The sequence below is a fragment of the Plasmodium sp. gorilla clade G2 genome (genome assembly GCF_900097015.1).
Source record: "Plasmodium sp. gorilla clade G2 genome assembly, chromosome: 6".
NCBI lineage: Eukaryota > Apicomplexa > Aconoidasida > Haemosporida > Plasmodiidae > Plasmodium > Plasmodium adleri (nom. inval.).
This window is the reverse complement of record NC_041698.1, coordinates 582375-602711: the sequence shown is the minus strand read 5'-3', so window position 1 is coordinate 602711 and position 20337 is coordinate 582375. Positions and strand designations below refer to the sequence as shown.

At 18.9% G+C, this 20337-nt stretch overlaps 6 protein-coding genes across 6 annotated transcripts in view; 3 read left to right on the top strand and 3 right to left on the bottom strand.

Moving 5' to 3' along the window:
• Positions 1-2382: 2382 nt before the first annotated feature.
• On the top strand, positions 2383-3516 carry PADL01_0615300 (mitochondrial import receptor subunit TOM40, putative; the record flags this gene model as incomplete). The annotated part of the gene is made up of 1 exon (XM_028680885.1): positions 2383-3516. One exon carries the CDS (start codon positions 2383-2385, stop codon positions 3514-3516), a length of 1134 nt encoding a protein of 377 aa, XP_028537318.1.
• Positions 3517-4274: 758 nt separating this feature from the next.
• Positions 4275-8183, bottom strand: PADL01_0615200 (conserved Plasmodium protein, unknown function; the record flags this gene model as incomplete). The annotated part of the gene is made up of 1 exon (XM_028680884.1): positions 4275-8183. The coding sequence occupies one exon, from the start codon at positions 8181-8183 to the stop codon at positions 4275-4277; it is 3909 nt and encodes a 1302-aa protein (XP_028537317.1).
• A 1564-nt stretch (positions 8184-9747) lies between these two features.
• PADL01_0615100 (malate:quinone oxidoreductase, putative) lies at positions 9748-11313 on the bottom strand (the record flags this gene model as incomplete). The annotated part of the gene is made up of 1 exon (XM_028680883.1): positions 9748-11313. The coding sequence occupies one exon, from the start codon at positions 11311-11313 to the stop codon at positions 9748-9750; it is 1566 nt and encodes a 521-aa protein (XP_028537316.1).
• A 2508-nt stretch (positions 11314-13821) lies between these two features.
• Positions 13822-15282, top strand: PADL01_0615000 (ras GTPAse, putative; the record flags this gene model as incomplete). The annotated part of the gene is made up of 1 exon (XM_028680882.1): positions 13822-15282. The coding sequence occupies one exon, from the start codon at positions 13822-13824 to the stop codon at positions 15280-15282; it is 1461 nt and encodes a 486-aa protein (XP_028537315.1).
• A 638-nt stretch (positions 15283-15920) lies between these two features.
• Positions 15921-17534, top strand: PADL01_0614900 (conserved Plasmodium protein, unknown function; the record flags this gene model as incomplete). Its single annotated transcript, XM_028680880.1, has 1 exon — positions 15921-17534. The coding sequence occupies one exon, from the start codon at positions 15921-15923 to the stop codon at positions 17532-17534; it is 1614 nt and encodes a 537-aa protein (XP_028537314.1).
• A 371-nt stretch (positions 17535-17905) lies between these two features.
• Positions 17906-20337, bottom strand: part of PADL01_0614800 (TRAP-like protein) — a gene marked incomplete at both ends in the record, with an annotated part of 3969 nt that continues 1537 nt past the window's right edge. Inside the window, one exon of the mRNA XM_028680879.1 lies at positions 17906-20337. This exon is cut by the window's right edge and continues 1537 nt beyond it. Within this exon, the coding sequence (XP_028537313.1) occupies positions 17906-20337 (2432 nt within the window).

Sequence of the window (20337 nt, the reverse complement as noted above, 5' to 3'; positions counted from 1 at the left end):
TATGTATTGTATATTTATAAATATATATAAATATATACAATATATATAACTTTTTTTTTTTTTTTTTTTAAATTCCTTATATAATAATATATATATATATTTTTTCATATAAATCATTTGTAATAATTTTATGACAATTTTTTTTGAAATTTAAGAAAATATAATTATATATTTATTATATAGTCCAAATAAAAAGAAGAAATTCCATATATATATTTTGTTACTATTAACAAAAAAAAAAAAAAAAAAAAAAAAACGCGATTTGTTATGAAGAATATTTGTTGTAAATGTGCAATGGATAAAATAGTTTTCCTTTTTTCTTTTCTTGTCTTTGTAAGTATTTATTTATAAAGTCTGAAGTTTTAGTTTATATTGTATTTCTATATAATTTACGTTCTACAAACCCACAACCATATTGATAAGCTTTATATAAAATGTAAATGTTATACAAATAAGTACATATATATATATATATATATATTTATATATATATGTGTTTTTTTTTTTTTTTTTTTTTTTTTTCCCTTTTATGTCTTCTTTTTTTTCGTATCATAAAATTAATGTTCGAAAAAGTCTTATCTTTTAAAATACATTCTCATATATTAATATATATATATTATACTATATATTATAAATATGTTAACATATTTTTCTTTTTTATTAAAAGAAAAAAAAAAATATAAGTATAGGTTTCTATATAAAATAAAAATTAACCACTACACATATTATTTTTGTTTAAAACATAAGAATATATGTTATGTAGGGGATTATATTAAAAAGAAAAAAAAAAAAAAAATTCTAATATGTTATTTAATATATATAAAAATAAAATAACATATACATATATATATAATATATATATATATATTGTAATATTTATATTATTACTAAAAAAATAAATTAACACTACATTTTATAATTGTAGCACAATAATAATGTTATATTTTTATACAGAGGTGTATATTTTAAAATTTTAATATACTTAAAAAAATGGAAGATATTTTTCTACAAATATAAAAATAATAATAATAAGAATATTATTATAAATATATACTTCATCCTTTAAAAAATAAATAAATATAAAATATATTCCTTTAAAAAAACATCAAAATTTTTTCTATATGTATATATAATATATTACATATATATATATTTTTTTTATAACTTATTATATATTTTAATATATATATAATATATATTAAATAACATCAATTATTTATAAGGTATATTTTATTTCTATATGTACTATATTAATATGGGTAAAAAAAAAAAAAAAAAAAAAATTTTCCCACCCATTTAATATAATATATATATAATATGTATATATGAAAAATTGGGGCCTTGGAGAAAAAAAAAAAAAAAAGCAAAAAAAAAGGTAAAAGAATTCTCTTACAAATAATTGTATATAATATGTTAATGATATATATATATATATAATGTATTATATATATATATGTATATATTGATTTTTTTATAGCATACTTAAAAATATATATGGATTTTTCTACTATGTTATATATTATTATATTTATGCGTATAATTTAAAAAAAAAAAAAAAAAAAAAAAAAAGCAAATCCTTTATTATATATATATATATATATATATATATATATGTATAGATTTATTTATTTATTCTTATTTTTTTATTGTACTTTATGAACACCTAAGCTTGAAATTTCTTTTTAACAATATAATTTTTATTTAAAACATAATTATTTTTTATTTGTTTTTAAATTTTATATAATTTTAAAAGATGTGGAAAAAGTAAATCACTCTCTCTCTCTATATATATATATATGGATGTATATAATTCTACATCAATCTCATACATTTTGTTACAACACAAATTTATAATTATTATTATTATATGAAAGTGTAAATTTTCTACAAATGGAATTTTAATATTTTAAATAATATTTTAAATAATAATTAAAATAATAATTATATATATAATATATTATGTTATTTATTAATTTGTAATTATATATATATATTGTTAATAGATAAATATAATAATATATATTTATTTATTTGTAAAACATATATATTTTTTTTATGTGTGTTCTATATAAAAATATATACATATTTTTTTTTTTTATTTAAAAAAGGAAAAAAAAAAAAAAAAAAAAAAAAGGGTTGACATTTTTTGTATAGGAGAATTACATATGAAAGTGTAATTTGGGTTAACCTTAAGCATAAAAAATGTATAGGAGAAAAAAATAATATATACATAATAAATAAATAAATAAATATATATATATATATATATATATATATTACATATACACATATACATATACATATATATACATATATATATACATATATTTTTTTATTCATTTATAAATTTACATGATTCAGATACACTAAAATAGATATAGCATGGAGATAACCAACATTTTTAAAAAATTGTTATGCAGACAAAATGTAGTACATACAGAAAATAATTCCTTTTTTGATGCTTTTAAAAATCCGAATGAAGAGGGTTTAAAACGAAAGAGTGAAGTTGACAATGAAATGTTAAATAAGAGTACGTTGAATGAAAATAAAGATGATAAATTAAAAACGAGTGAAGACGATAAGTTAAAAGAACAGAATTTAATAGGATATGGGAATTCATTTGATGCTCCTAATGCTTTATTATTTGAAAATTTAAATAAAGAATATAAATTTATAACAACACAAGATAATTTTGATGGTTTTCGTTTTGAAGTAGATAAAAATGTAAATAAATTTTTACAGTCGACACATACATTATTTTTAGGAACAACATTAAGAGAAGTTGGTTATCTTTATCAATTTGGAGCTAATTTTACAAATTCTGATAATAGTTTATTAATGATAAGTCGAATAAATATAGATGGTAGTGTGAATGGTAGATTTTGTAAAAAAATAAATAATAACATTGATTGTAAATTAAATTTTAATACATATGCAAAAAGTGATACAAGAAATATGTATGAAATGTCATTAGAAGTAAATAAACCATTATATACTTATAATTTTAAAAGTATATGGCAAGGAGCATGGATATTTAATACTTCATATACACAATTATTAACAAAAAAATTACAAGCAGGTGTGGATTTAACATATATTGCATCCAATTGTGCTTCTATAGGATCCTTTGGTTTAAGATATAATCATAAAAATAATGTTCTAACCATGCAAATTGTTAGACAACCAAACTTTAAATCACCAGAGTTTATGTTAAACCAAACTCATTTATATAAAATACAATATGCAAAAAAAATATCAGATCGTTTATCATTAGGAACAGAATTAGAAATTACACCACAAACAAAAGAATCAGCTATGAGACTTGGATGGGATTATTCTTTCAGACATGCAAAAGTACAAGGTTCTATTGATACCAGTGGAAAAATATCCGTATTCACTCAAGACTATTCAGGTTTTGGTGTTAGTGGGTATATAGATTATTTGAATAATGATTATAAATTTGGATTCATGATGCACATATCTCCTTCTCAAGAGCAAACACAACCAGCATCGTAAAATATAGCGTCAAATGTGTTATATATGTATGTGTAAATAATAAAATAAAATATATATATATATATATATATATATATATATTATTGTTAAGGTATAATATGCATTATATAAATATATTTATATATTTATATATATTTAAATTGTTCATATATATTTTATACCTATAAATATGTAATACCTTTTAAAGACATTAATACAAAGATCACAAATTTGTAATTTTGAAATATATATATATATGTGTATATATATATACTTTTAAATAATTAATTCTATATATAAGCTTCTAATAATCAAATGAATGATTATTATATATGTATATTTATAAATTTCTTTATTTTTTATTTTTTTATTTATTCATTTTGTTAATTTTTTTTTTCACTTGTCTATACTCTTAAAAAACAATTGCTTTGGAAAATCATTTCAAAAAAAAATAAATATAATTCATTTTTAATACATGAAACTTTCATTTGATAAATAATAAAATATATATGTATATATATATATATATATATGTATAATGTCTTTATATTGAAACATATATGAAATCCATATTTTTTTGTAAAAAAAATATGTCGGATCAATTATGTTATAAAATAAAAAAAAATTCCCACAAAAAAAAATAAAAATTAAATAATAAATAAACAAAAAAAAAATAAATATATTAAAATATATTAAAATATATTAAATTAAAAAAATTATAAATATAAACATATTATTCACAATATTACATATCCTCGTTGTTGTAATATTCTAACTTTTTATTTTATCATACACCCATTTTCCACCTTCAACATATCAAAATAACCAGTCTTCAAACAATCAGATATTTTACTCATAATTTCATTTGTCTTACAAAAAAAACTATCCTCCTTTGGAATATTATTCAATGAATGTATTACTTGAATTATTTTTAATACAATCAAATTGTGTAATTTATTTCCATCATCACAATTAGGTAAAACATAATTATTAAATACACTTTTTACTATATCATATAATTCTTCATTATATAATAATTGTATAATATTTTTCAGACTTTTCAAAAATTTGAAACATCTCATTAAAAAAATATTTTTTTTCTTTTGGCTAGTTATGTTTTTATAACATTGTAAAAATGTTGTTATATATGTTTGTATCTTATCTTTTATTTTATCAGTTAATTCATCTATATTATCATTGTATAAAATAAATTCATTTATAATTATAGATAAATGAAAACTTTGTTTCAAAGATAAAGGATTCCACACATTAATTAATTCATATATTTTTTTGTTAAATATGTTGTCATATAATTTTCTTAAAATATCTTTTTCTTCTTCAATATTATTATATATTAATATCAATTCATCCATAAATGTATACCACTCGAATGATTTTATACTAGGGTTGTGAAAAAACGCTTTTCTTAATTTATATTTTTTCTTCTTAAATATTTTATTTTTAAAAATATTAACAGATATTTTTTTAACGTTTTCTTCCTCTGCATCAAATATATTTTTATCATTCAAATTGTCTTCATTACATGAACAACTAGTATATGACAATGAAAAGTTGCTACTTGAACTGGAACCTGACATGTTCATGTCATATTCTATAGTTCTTTCGTTTGTATTATTATATATATTTTTATTATCATAAGGTGGAGAAGAATAATATAAAGAAAAAAATTTCTTATTATCCTCATTTATATTAAAATGATTAATATTATTATTGTCCATTTTATTACTATCTAAAATATTTAAGTTGTTTTTATTTGATTCATTTTTGTTTTTTATACTAGTAACACTATTTATATCCTCATCAAAATAATTCAATATTCTTTTCTTTTTCTTTTTACTCATAAAAAATTGATATAAGGGGTCCCAATATAATAATTCACACTTTACAAAAAAAAACAAAACATCATCAATATATGATGCACATTCATTATTCACATAAAAATGGTAATTATATAATTTTAATAAACCAAAATATTTTATAACATTTTTAAAATTAAAAAAATACATATTTACATTTTTAAAAATATTATTAATGGAAAATAAAAATTTCTTCTTTAAATCTTTCATTTTTAATGTTTGATAATATTTCTGTTTATCTAAATTTTTTTTTAATGTATCATTTTTTGATATATCTTTATTTTCTTTCCTTTGTATGAAATTTTTATTATCATCATTAAGATCATTTTCTAACGATAAATATGATGATGGTGATGATGATGATGATGATAACGTATCAGTTGAATAATTACTTGAAAAACCATCAAACATATAATAAAATTCTGAATTGTTCATATTTCTAACATCACACATTTCATTTAATATATTATATTCATTAATATTTGTAACATTATCATTTAATCCATTATTTTGTATAATATTATTATCTATAAGATATTGTAATTGGATATGTTTTTTCTTTTCCTTCAAATTTTTATAATATTTTGAATTAAAAATATAATCATTTATAAATGTTAATTTATACTTTTCATAATATTCTTTATATATATATAATTTCAAATTATGATATATTATATGAAATGTGCTTTCTAAATTATATAATCCTTTTAATGCATCTTCAACATGTTCATATTTTTCACATATAAGATTTATTAATATTTGTAAATATTGTAGAAAAATACGACATATAATTATTTCTTTTTTTCCTTTTTTACATATAATTTCGTATTTATTATATTCGACTTGATTATTATTTTCTAATTGTTTTATTTCATTAGACTCTTGAATTTTATTTTTATATTCATTAAATAAATTCTGTATATATTCATACATTTTGATTATTTCTAAATTACATACACCTTTGTATTTATAAGCATTTTGAATCTTTTCAAATAATAATTTATTTTTATCATTGTAATAATTATTATTATCTAAACTGTATAATTCTTTATCCTTTTCCCTTGGTAAAGAAAATAAATCTTCATCATTATATTCTTTATTTTTAACATGTTCTTCTTTTTTCATTACATTGTTTTTATTTTTTAAATATACATTTATATTATCTTCTTTAAAATGTATATGTTTGTCTCTTTCTTTTTCTTCCTCTTCCTCTTCTTCTTCTTCTTCTTTTCTTTGTGAATCAGATAAAAATTCATTTTGTTTTTTCAATTCTACTAACATTTTATTATCAACAATTTGATTAATTTTTTCATCTTCATACAAATCATAATCTTCATAATTATTATCTATATTAAAATCATTTGTATCTACAACGTTTTCTTCAATATTTCTTTCTTCATATAAATTTTTAATATCTTCATTTCTATTTTTTTTGATTAAAATCCGATTTTTCATTTCGCTAATTGTTTCATAATTATACATATCATCTATATCTAAATCATCTTCATATGTAACATTTTTTTTTTTTTCAAAAAAGGAATTTTTCTTTCCCATAGGAAAAAGAAAATTATCATCATAATCATCATCTGAAAACATATTATTATTAATATTATTATTAATAATTTCTTTTTTCTTCCTTAATATATTTTTTTTCAATTTTATTCTTTCAATTAATTTTTTTTCTTCATCATTATCTTTATCATCATATTCATCTTCTAAATTTATATTTATCGTTTGATATTTATCACTCTTATCATCAATAATAAACACATCTGCAATATTATTAAAATTTTGTTTTTTTTCTTTTAAACCTTTTGTTAGGACACCTGACTTGTCACTATATAAACTTACCACTTGTTCGTTGTCATTATTTGAATTATCGTTATCTACTTCATATGATGAAACATTTCTTTGTTTTAATTTATATGATGAAGAATGGTTCTCATAAATTTTTGTATCATGATAAAGATTATCCTTATTATAATTTTCTTCATCATTATCACTAGTATGATCCCCATAATTTGTATAATAATTGTCTTCACTTAAATATATTTCTTTTTTTTTAATATTATCATTATTATATGATAAATTTTTATCTTTTTTCATTTTCATATGATCTTTATTATATATATGTTTTTCACCTTGTATACAAGTGTATATAGATAAATTTTTATGTGCATAATTATTATTAAATGATTCATTATCTGATGAGTTATTTTCTTTAAAAATATTATCAGAATTGTTGTAATTATTATTATGAATATTATCAATTTTGTTATTTTCTTCCTTAAATATCTTTACATTTGATGATGATGATTTTTTTTTTTTTTTTTTTTTTTTTAATGTTATGTAACTATCACTACTATCATCTTCACTATATATATGAAAACTTGTATTCATTTTATTTACTCTCTTTTCTTCTTCATTCTTTTTTCTTTCAATACAACTCATCTTATTACTTTTCTTTTTATTAATCTTCTCTTCCTTCTTTTTTTCATCATTTGATTGAATAAATGTACAAGTTAAACCAGATTCATTTTGTCCATTCTGTAAATTTTTTTCTTCTTCATCTTTTATTTCTTTCATGTTCAGGCAATTATTTTTTACATTTTGGCTAGCTGAAGAAGTAAGATTATTATCTTCATTAGTTGCATCAAACCTTAATTGATAAATATCATCATGAGTATTTATAATTTCCTTTTCATTGTTATAATTCGTATGGGGATTAGGTTTATCAATTTTCTCATCTTCATCATTATCTTCAAAATTTTTTTTTATATTTTTTTTAATTATTTTTCTCTTGCTAAACATATTATCAAACCATAAAACTTAACATATACATATATATATATATATATATAATGTTTTAAATATATATATTTTTCGTATTCTTTATTAAGAGTAACTTATATGAATATTTTTCATATCTACATTTAACAATCTCACTTAGTTGTTAAATATTGTAAATAATTACAAAATAAAAATAAAAATATATATATATATTTATTTATTTATTTATTTATTTATTTATTTATTTATAATTCAATGTAACATGTTATTAAATATAAAAAGATTAACATGAAAATTTATATGAAGGATATAATATATTTATACTCTTTTTATAGTTACAAATGAAATTATTTAATTATTTTCCTTTATTATATTATATATATATATATATATATATTTTTTCATTTTTTCCCCACAACATTTTTTACTTGAAATAAATTATTATAAATAATTTGTTACAGTATTTTTGTAGGTCAAAAATAGAAAAATATATTATATATATATGTATAATATATTTTATCATACCTATTATAATTATATATAAATTAAGCACATATATATATATATATATATATTTATTTATTTATTTTATAATTGTGAATTAATAAAAAAAAAATTTCGTCATTATATTTTTTACAACATTTTCTCATGCTATCATTAAAAAAACAATAAAGAAAAAATATTAAGATATGTTAATATATAAACTTATTATTATTCGGAATGATAAAGTACCCATTTGATAATATATTTTTAGATTGAACCCTTCCTTTTTAAGGAAAAGAAATTAATTGAATTAAAATATATATATATATAGTTTATATTATTTTTGTAGTGAAAATTTTTACTACTCTTTTCCTAGTCGCTTTATATGTAAGACAAAGTTAATGGAAGAAATATATTCAATATGATAATTCTTCAAATATTTATATATTTTCTTATGATAGAAATATATTATTTAAAAAGGTTAAATTTTAATTGTTCTTTTATAAAATGGCACATTAAATTATTAATAATAAAGTCTAAAATAAAACAAATATGATTTATATATATAATATTATATAAGTAAAATTGAAAGGCATAAAAAAAATACATTAAAAATAAAAAGAATATAAAAAAAAAAGAAAAACATAGTGTATATATATAAAGTATTTTTATGTGATATATATATATTTATTTATTTATATATATCATTTTTTTTTTTTTAATAAAAAAAACAAAAAAATTAAAATAAGCACATGAATTGGAACATATATTATATATATATATATATATATATATATATATATATATATATTTTTACATATGTACATATTTTTTTTGGCATTATATTTAAACTGTATGATGTAAAATATTAAAAAATCAACAACAATTTTTTTTAGATTAAAAATAAAATAAATATATATTAATAGGCAAATTAATCCATTCTTCAGATAAACCCTTTCTGATATTATATACAAATAGAAGATTTTGAAAGACAACACATAAAAAAAAAATAATAATAAATGAATAAGTGGCACATATGAAATATATATATATATTTATTTATTTATATATATATATTTTTTTCATTATTTTTTTTTATTGCTCATAAATAATTGACGGGGTAGTCGCCTTCATATAAATATTTTTTTACATCATTTTTATTAACTTTTGCATTCAGTCTTTCACATATTGTGTTCATATCAAATTCACCATTACCTAAACAGGTGGTTGCTCCAGGTGAAGGTGTAATATTGAATATAATATTTTTTCCTGGGTCGATTTTTCCCTCTCCAAGTATTAATTTTTTACTTTTTTTATTTATGAGTTGTGGTCGAACACCTCCATAACCAACACAATATGTTAAGTCTTTTATGGTTAATGATGGAATAATTTTTTTAACATCTTTTAAAAATAAATATTTATTTAAAACTGGGATTTCAAATAAAACGTTACGTGCTACATATTTTAACATTGTCATATCTTTAAATAAATTATAATATACTTGAAATAAACTTAGATCTGGATTCCATACTTTTAAAAAATCCAATAAGGTTTTTATATTATCTCTTTCTAATAAGGGTAAAGGTAAAGCTGTTGGTCCAAATCTGGTTTTTCCTTTTTCTATAATATCTGGATCTCCATGTACAGCTGCAAATGGTAATGCTGGATTTTGAATAGTATATACTTTACCCTTTAAAATATTATCAGTAAAATAAAAACTTCCAGCTACAGGCATACAACTATATTCTAATCCATAATTCATTTTTTGTGCAATCATCAATGAATGTCCACATGCACATACAACAACAAAACGTGAATTAATTATTCCTTTGTTTGTATGTATTTTATATAAACTATCATTAACTTCTTCAATATTAATTACTTCTGTTAATAAATTTATAGATATTGTTTTATCTGGTACTGTACGTGCTGATTCAATAAAAGTCTCAGATAATTTTTGATAATCACATGTAGTTAATTCTGGAGGCATATATAATGCTGATAATTGTTCTTCTCTTAATGTATGAGAATCCTTTAAAGCAACCCGTGGTTCTACCTCATGTATATCATCTTTATTATATAATTTCATCGAATTAAATAATTGTCTAAATACAGGATATCTTTCTTCTAAGAACTGACATTCCTTTTCACCTACACCTAAAACCATTTTTTGTGTAACACTTGATATGCTATCTTTTTTTTCTTTAGGTATATGTGTTAAATAATTTCTTAACATATCAGCATATCTTTTTATAAATTTAGCCTTTTCAAAAGAATAATTTGTTTCAATATCACCACAATGAATTGTTTGACTATTATTTTTTCCATGTGATGCTACTAAAGCAAAATTATCTCTTCTTTCAATTATAGCTAACTTTTTTAAATTAGTAAATTTAGATAATAAAAAAAACAAAGCAGTACCTGTTACTCCTCCTCCTATAACAACTGTATCATATATTTCATTTTGTAAAAAATTACCTTCATTAAGATTTATAGATACATTCTTATTCTTTTCAATATCATTTGCTTTTTTTTCATTATTTCCATAATTTGATGTACTAAAATTTATACTTCTTATAACTGACCCTTCATAATATTTCCTATTACTACTTATTTCGTTTATGGGACTATTTTTATATCTTTTCAAAATATTTTTAACACATATCATTTTATTCTTTTTTTATTAACTTTTTTTTTTATTTTATTTTTCTACTAATGGCTTATCATCAAGTGTATTCTTCTTACACAGAGTAAAGAATCTCACAATGAATAAAAAAATAAATAAATAAATATATATATATATATATATATAGTATATTATGTATGTATAATGTATATAAAATATTAATTTAAAAATTATAAGTGTGTTCAAATGTATTACACCTTAAATATATAAATATAAATATATATATATTATCAAATATAACATTTATTCAAATATTTATAAAAACGTTTTAATTATTTTTCTAATTTGTATTTTTTGGAAAAGCACATTAAATTTTATAATCTCTTATATTACTTTATATATATATATATACATATGTATGTATGTATATATAACTTTATTCATTAACATTACATTATTTTGATATTATTATCACATTTTCCTTATATTCCCACTAATAATATATATATATATATATATATATATATAATATTTTATGTATATGTTTATAAAATAATAAAATTATAAGCCAACTCAAAAAAATACATATACATTTATTTTTTAATTTAAGGGGGAAAAAAAAAAAAAAATTTCCTTAATTGTGTAAACAAACAAAATATATATATTAAATATATTAGTGTGTGCCTTCAAAAATTATGATATACAAACATTATTAAATTTTCATAAGAAAAATTATAAATATAAAAGTATATTTTATATTAAAAATATATAAATATGTATATATAAAAATATGTATAGATATTTAAAAAAAAAATGTTTATAATGGAATGGTTACCTTTTTATTATTACATATATAAAATTTACAAGAATACACAAAAAAAAAAAAAAAGTATGTATGCATATATATATATAATATAATATATATATCATATTTACTGATTTTCCTTTTTTTGTGTCATCTATTTTTTTATATATTTAACAAAAAAAAAAAAAAAAATTCAAGATAAATATTTTCTATTATATATAAAATTTGTATATATTACTACTTCTTAGTGTTTATATAGTTTACATTAACCTTTAGGCTATATATAATTTACTTTTTTTCAATGTTTTGTTTTTACTTGCTTTATTATATAAAACAAAATAAATATATGTTGTAATTATTTCGTATGTAAAATATATGACTAATATATATAGATATAATATATATATGGTTCCTTATATTTATTTTAACTATTTTATATTATATTATATTATTTTTATTTTTTTTATTTATTTTCCTTAAAACAAACAAAACATTTGCACATAAATATAATATATATTATATATATATATATATATATATATATATATATATATTTGTAATATTATTATAATTATATTTATATATATATTTAATCTTATCAAAGGACCTTCTACAGAATTATTTTACATATAAAATTTTGTATATATAAATAGTTTATAATATATATATATTTTTTTTTTTTTATTTTCCTTAATTTTAATATATAAATATTAAATTTATTACTATTATATCTATATATTTACAATCATATGAAAAAAAAATAACACAAGTAGTAGAAATGCTATATTAATATTGTAATGAAGTTTATATAATAATTATACCCTATTATATTTTCCATCAAATATATATATATATATATATATATATATATATATATATATTATTATATTACTACGTATATTTTTTTTTTTTTTTTTTTTTTTTTCCATTAATTCTTTGAAATTATTCCTTACTTCCAAAACATACGTGTTCATAAGAAGAAAAATAAAAAATAAAATATATGTCAAAGCATGGGTGTTAATCATATGTAAATATTAAAATATATATGTAATATATATAAAAAAAAAAAAAGAAAGTCCAGTTCATATATATGTCTTACCATATATTAAATATTAACCTATCTTTTAAAACATAAGTTTTTAATATAATTCTAAACCAAAAGAAAAAAAAAAAAAAAAAAAAAAAAAAAAAAATTATATATGACAATAAAATAATAAAATAACAGTTCTATATACATTGTGTTATGTATATAATGATTGTGTATATTCATTATATATATGTTATTTTTATTTTGTTAATATAATAAAAATAACTTAATTGTATCTTCTAAATGTATCATAATTATAATGTGTAAGTAATATTACACTTATACACAAATATAAATAAATATATAAACAAATAAATATATATATATATATTTTTTTTTTTTTTATGTTTTTTGAAAAAACCATAATGTTATATCGAGGGACGTTATTTAAACTACACGTATTTAATGAATTAAAAAAAGTAAAAAATAAAATAAAAAAAAACAATATGAATGTATAAGTTCTTATATTCCATAGTGACATAAACAGAACTGCTATGAAGCTTCCCAAGCAAAAACATAAACATAAAAACAAACGCAAACACAAATACAAATACAAACACAAACACAAATACAAACACAAATACAAACACAAACATATTTACAAGATTTCTGATTATATATTTTTATATTTTTATTTTATCATTTGACCATATATAAAATGGATAGTTTTAAAATTCTCGTGTTAGGAGACCTGGGAGTAGGAAAAAGCTCCTTTTTAAAATTAATAAGTGAAAATTTTAATGATTTATATCCTATAGATTTCTTTGATTATTTTATACATTTAGATGAAAAAGAAGAAGAGGAAGAGGAAAAGAAAAAAAAAGAAGAGAAGAAAAAAAATGATTTTGTATGTGCTAAAGATTTGGCTAGTAACACAAGTACCAAACATAATGTAGAAAATGTAGTAGAAAATATATTTTTCCAGGCAAAAAAAAACTTTTTACAATTTATTGAAAATAAAATGAATACTAACAATTTTATTTTTGAAGAGAGACATAAATATACATATGGATTTGAAATATATACTTTGTTATGGTCGAGAAATAATGAGTACAATAATAAATTTAAAAAAAATAATCCTTTAAATATAATAAAAAATATGGAAAAAAAATCTATAAAAGAAATATATTACAAAAACGAAGATAGTAATAATAATATGTGTTATGATAATAATAATAATAATAATAATGATATGTGTTATAATAATCATATATCTATTAACAATGATCATGCAGATCTTAATCTTTCATCACACTCCAATGATATAAATAATTTTTATATGATAGAATTCTTAGAAATAGGAGGAATACAAACGTACTCATATATTCGTAATATATTTTATGAAAAGGTTGATGGTATATTACTAGTTTATGATTCATCTAATAATAAATCTTATCATAATTTAGCTAAATGGTTGTATGAGTTATATATAAATACAAAACCACCTTCAGATGTTTTTTGTGGAGAAATAAAAAAAAAAAATTTTCTATGGAACTTTTTTCACACACAAAAGAAAAACAAAAACAAAAACAAAGAAAATCAAAATAAAGATCACAAAAAAAATTATGAACAAGATCAAGATGAGGAACATTTAGAATATGATAAAAATATTTATAATAAATATAATTATAGTAAAGAAATGAATAATACATTTTGTCATAAAAATTCATACAAAAGGAAAAATAAAAATACTTACAATGATAATTATGATAATTATAATAATGATGATGAAGAAGATTTTTTCTCTGATGACAATTCAGATATAGAAAAAGGTTCTTATAAATATAATGAAGACATATTAAACGGTCAAATACCAATAGCATGTGTTGCCACAAAAATTGATAAAAAAAATGCAAAAGAAAAACCAGCTTATGTAAAAACTCCTAGAACTTCCTATCTTTATAATTTTTTTTTTCCTGATCTTATAAATAATGATGCTGTATATGATAGTTCAAATAATATAAAAATTAAAAAACATATTCTGAAAAAACTAGAACAACATATTACTCAAGCTATAGAAATTAAGGCTAGTTCTATCGATTGTGTGGTTGACATTGAAAATTTTGTTACCTTTCTTAAAAATGTTTATAATAAAAAATTTAACATTCAAATGTGTTAACAAATCATTGGGAAATTGAAAAGTGGATTATGTGAAAGCGTACACAATATAAAGGAAATAAAAAAAAAAATATATACATATATATATTATATATATATAATATATTATGTATGTATATATATATTTTTTTTTTTTTTTTTTTTTTTTTTTTGAGTATGTATATACATAAATTAAAATGAATATCCTTTAAATATATCACTTATTTTTTTAATGGTTTATTTATAAGATGATAAAATTATACATATATATATATTTTTTTTGTTACATGAATATATACGTAAATATATATATATATATATATATATATATATATTATATATATATATTTTTTTTTTTTTTTTTTTGCACCCTTTTTAATTTTTAACCTTTTTTGTAAAGTTTAATTTTTTTTTAACTTTTAAAAAGTACATACATAAATATATATATACATATATTTTTTTTTTTATGTGTACTTGTAACTTGTGTGTGTTATTTACTTTTATTAATTTGAAGGGATGCAACTCCTCCCTCCCTTTTGTTATATAAACTTTTAAGATCTCTCTTATTTCACATGTACAAATAAATAATAAAGCATTTTAATCATTCCTGCATCCTGCTTCTATTTTTTTTTTTTTTTTTTTTTTTTCTATATTAACAATATGCTTGATGAAAATTTATCGTGCTTGTTGGATGAGAGTGACGATGAGTGGAAGAAGAAAAAAAAAAAAAAAAAAAACGAGGACCAAAATATTCAACAGGATGATAAGAAAAGAAATGAAAAAAATGTACAGCCAAAAAATTCATCCTCTTCCATATTAAATTTTAACATTAGTAATATAAAAAATTTGGACAATTTCTTTAAAAGTATTAATAATGAAAATATCCATAAGAGTAAGAACAATGATAAATTAAAAAGTTTTGATTTTGATCATATCGAAAATGTAAACAAGGAAAGGATATATAATCATGATGATAATAACAAGTGTGAATATAATAATATGATATCAAATGAGTTAAATAAAAGAGGTGGAGGTAATATCGATGTTACAAATAATGAACATAAAAAAAAACAAGCAATATTAAAAAATAAAGAAATAAATAATAAACATCATCAAGGTGATAAAAAATTCGGAGATTATGAATATAATACGGATGAAAATTGTTCTTCATATGAAGAAAAAAAAAAAAAAAAAAAAAAAAATTCAAATATGATAGGATCCTTATCAAATAATGATAGAAATAAAAAACATAAAGATATTCACAATCATGATAATAATAATAATAATAATACTTATTGTTGTGATACACTTATCCAACAAAAGAATATAGAAAAAACAGATGATGTATATATATGCCAAAAGGATAATCATATGTATTCAAACAATTGTAATGATTTAAATAAAGACCCTCGAGTTTTAAAAAAAAAAAAAATAATAAACACAACCAATTTGTATAACGAACATAATACAACAAATAATATTAATAATATTAATAATAATAATAATATTTCGTGCGAAGAAATTGGAGACGCAATTATTTCTGACGAATATGAGATACATGAAAGTAATAGATCCAAACATATGTCAAAATTAACAGACGATATGAAAAGCTTTTCAACAATATCAAATATATATGACAAGTCTAGCATTAGAAATGGATCTATTAATGGAGATAAAACAAGTAATTTAAATATGTTTTTAGAATCATACAATATATCAGAAATGACTAAACAAACAAAAGATAATCATAACAATAATAATAATTATAGTAAAGAAAAAGAATTAATTTTTTGCTTCTCATTTATTAAATATCATTCATGGATTAAGGCATTACAAATTTTAAATATACCATTAGATTTTTTTCATCTAGGTATAAATTCACATAAATATATACACAAGAATAAATCGGAAGAATCTTTTTTATATATATATAATATACATAATATATTAAAGAATAAACATTTTTCTAATTATAAAATTGAAAGGATGATAGTTCTAGTTAAAAATATTATATGTCGTAATCATGGCTATTTCCTTATTGTTATGGACCCATCAGGACAAATGCCAGCATCACTACATAAAGAAGTAGAAATAGAATATAAAAAACATATAGATATAGGTTCAACATTATTATTAAAAAATGTCACTGTTTTTGATACAATAGATAATTTCCCTTATTTGATAGTAACACTCAGAAGTCTGGTACGAGTTATTAAACCTGAGCAGACAGACGCTTCAACAAAGGAAAAAATATTCAACCAAATATATTTATAAAAAAAAAAAAAATAATAAAATAAGTACACACACACATATATATATATATATATATATATATATATATATTGTGATAATTAAGTTGTTAATTTTCTTTATTTTTTTTTTTTAAGGACAAGTGCTCGATTATCACATGTTCTTTGACTTTATGTCAAAAAAAAAAAAAAAAAAAAAATTAAAATTAATAAAAGTCAAACATTAAATATAAAATGTCATATGTCAAATAATAAAAATTAAATAATAACTATTTTTAAATAATACTAAAAAACAAAACATAAAACGGAATAAATATATATTCATTCAACGAACAAATTATTTTTATTATATATATATATATATATATATATATATATATATATATATATTTTTTTTTATTGCCATTGCATTTCATTCATTGTTTCTATATTTTGTTCCTTACAAGATACTTCCTTCACATTAGTATATACTGGAAAATCATTAGACGCTTTTGCATTTATAATTTGTTTACCTTTTCTATTATTTATATAATATAAGGATAAACCTAAAAATAAAATAGCAGCCAATGTAAAAGAAGCTGCATATTTATATACAGGTGTATATTTTGTATCATGTTGATGTCCATGCCAGTGTTCATACTCTTCATCATCTTCATCATTATCTTTTGAATATCTTTGCATTACTTCATTATTTTCTGTAAGATTACCTTTATCATATTTATTTTTTATATGATGTGAATTTTTATCTTTATATAATTTTTCTACATCCTTATTATGCATATCATTATTATTAATATCTCTTTTATTATTTTCTTCATATACAACATTGTTTTCATATTTCTCTCCTGTCTCTTTTGGATTATCATTTTTAATTATAGGAAAAAGTATTTTTTGTTTTTCATCGTCATTATTTTTTGGCACAATTATTTCTTCATTTTTATTTTCCAGATTTGTTATTAATGGATTATTATAATTATTTATCTTGTCATTAAATCGTTTAATTTTATCAAATTTAGATGCTTTTTTATTTCTACAATTTATTTTGCTTTTATCAAATATTCCAATATGTGGAATTTTTATTGAATTATTAATATCATTATCTTCTTCATTTATATTTTTATTATTACAAGGAATTGTATTGTCTACAACATTTTTATTTTCCTCTTTACTTTGAGAATTAATATGTACTTTACTATTATTATTTTCATTGTCATCTTCCTTTTTAGATATATGAATATCTTTTGTTTTTTCATAATTGTCTTTAATAAAATTTTCTGGTAAATATAATGATCTCTTAACTCTCTGAAGGTCATTATTATGTTTCGAGGAAATATTATCTTCTTCATTTGATAATATATCCATATTTTCTTTTTTGTCTCCCCCCATCTTTTGTTCATGTTCATTTGTCATATAATTATTATCATTATGTGATTTATCTTTTAATATCAAGTTATATTGAGATATATAGTCGTTGTTTTTATCATTATGATCATCACCATCATCATTCTCATTATTATTATTATTATTATTATTATTAGACTGGTCATCATCATCATCACCACCAACATTTTCATTATTATTATTAGACTGGTCATCACCATTATCATTATTATCATAATCATCACCATTATCATCATTATCATCATCATCTTCATCACCTTCTTCATCTTCATCATCTTCATCACCTTCATCATCTTCATCATCTTCATCATCATCTCTTTCTCCTCCTATTTCAGATTCCACATTCACCTTATCGCATGTAGGAAGGTTCGATAGGGAGATACCGCAAGATCTTGCATTCAAAAAATAATCACAATCATCATCTAATATAGAATCATTAAACGTAGTGACACTTGAATTATCATAATCTTGTAAGAAATCAAATATACCATTTAACAAAGTATCAAATTGTATTTCTATATCCTTTTCATCAATCTTATTATTATCATCATTATTGTCATTTAACAATTTTATATTTTGAATAAATTTATCTACTTTTTTTTTTGAATCTTTATCAATATTTTTAATTCTATATTTTTTTTTTTTTCTAAATAACATATTATATAAACGATTCAACAATTTTCCATTTGAACTTTTATTATTCTTACTACAGCTAGGGATGTTAGTTTCTGAATTATATTTCCTCATATTTTTAAAATGTGGTATATCATTATTACCACAATTATTATTACCACAATTATTATTACCAGAACGGCTAGTACTACTATTATTATCATTATTATTTATATTGTTATTTACATAATCTTCATTTAAATTATATAACGATTTCAAAATAATTGAATTTTTTTTTAAAAATCCCTTATTTTGATTTAATGAATCATCATCATAATAATCATAATTATTATGACTATCATTAGATTCATTTATATTTCCTAAGCTATTAATACTTAATTTGCTTGTATATTTGGAATCGTATTTTTTTCTTCCCATAAAATTTTGATTTTCAAAGGTTGAATTGTCTTGACTAACAGGATCATCATATGTTCTTATATTATCATGTGTGATTATATCATCATCATAAACATCATCATCATCATAAATATCATCAATATCATCATTCATTCTTACTGATATATTATGCTCAGTTGAAGTGGATATATTTCCTTTTTCCTTTTGTTCATCTGGTTTGTTATCACTCTCGCTTTTTTCTTTCTGGACAATGCTGCTATTTTTTTCTTCATCTTTATTGTCATCTTCATCTCCATTACTACCACCCCTTTCCATGTTTGCACCACTTCTCAGCTTTCTTCTAACCTTTCCTACCACATTGCGACATATATTTTTTTGTATGCCAAACATATTATATC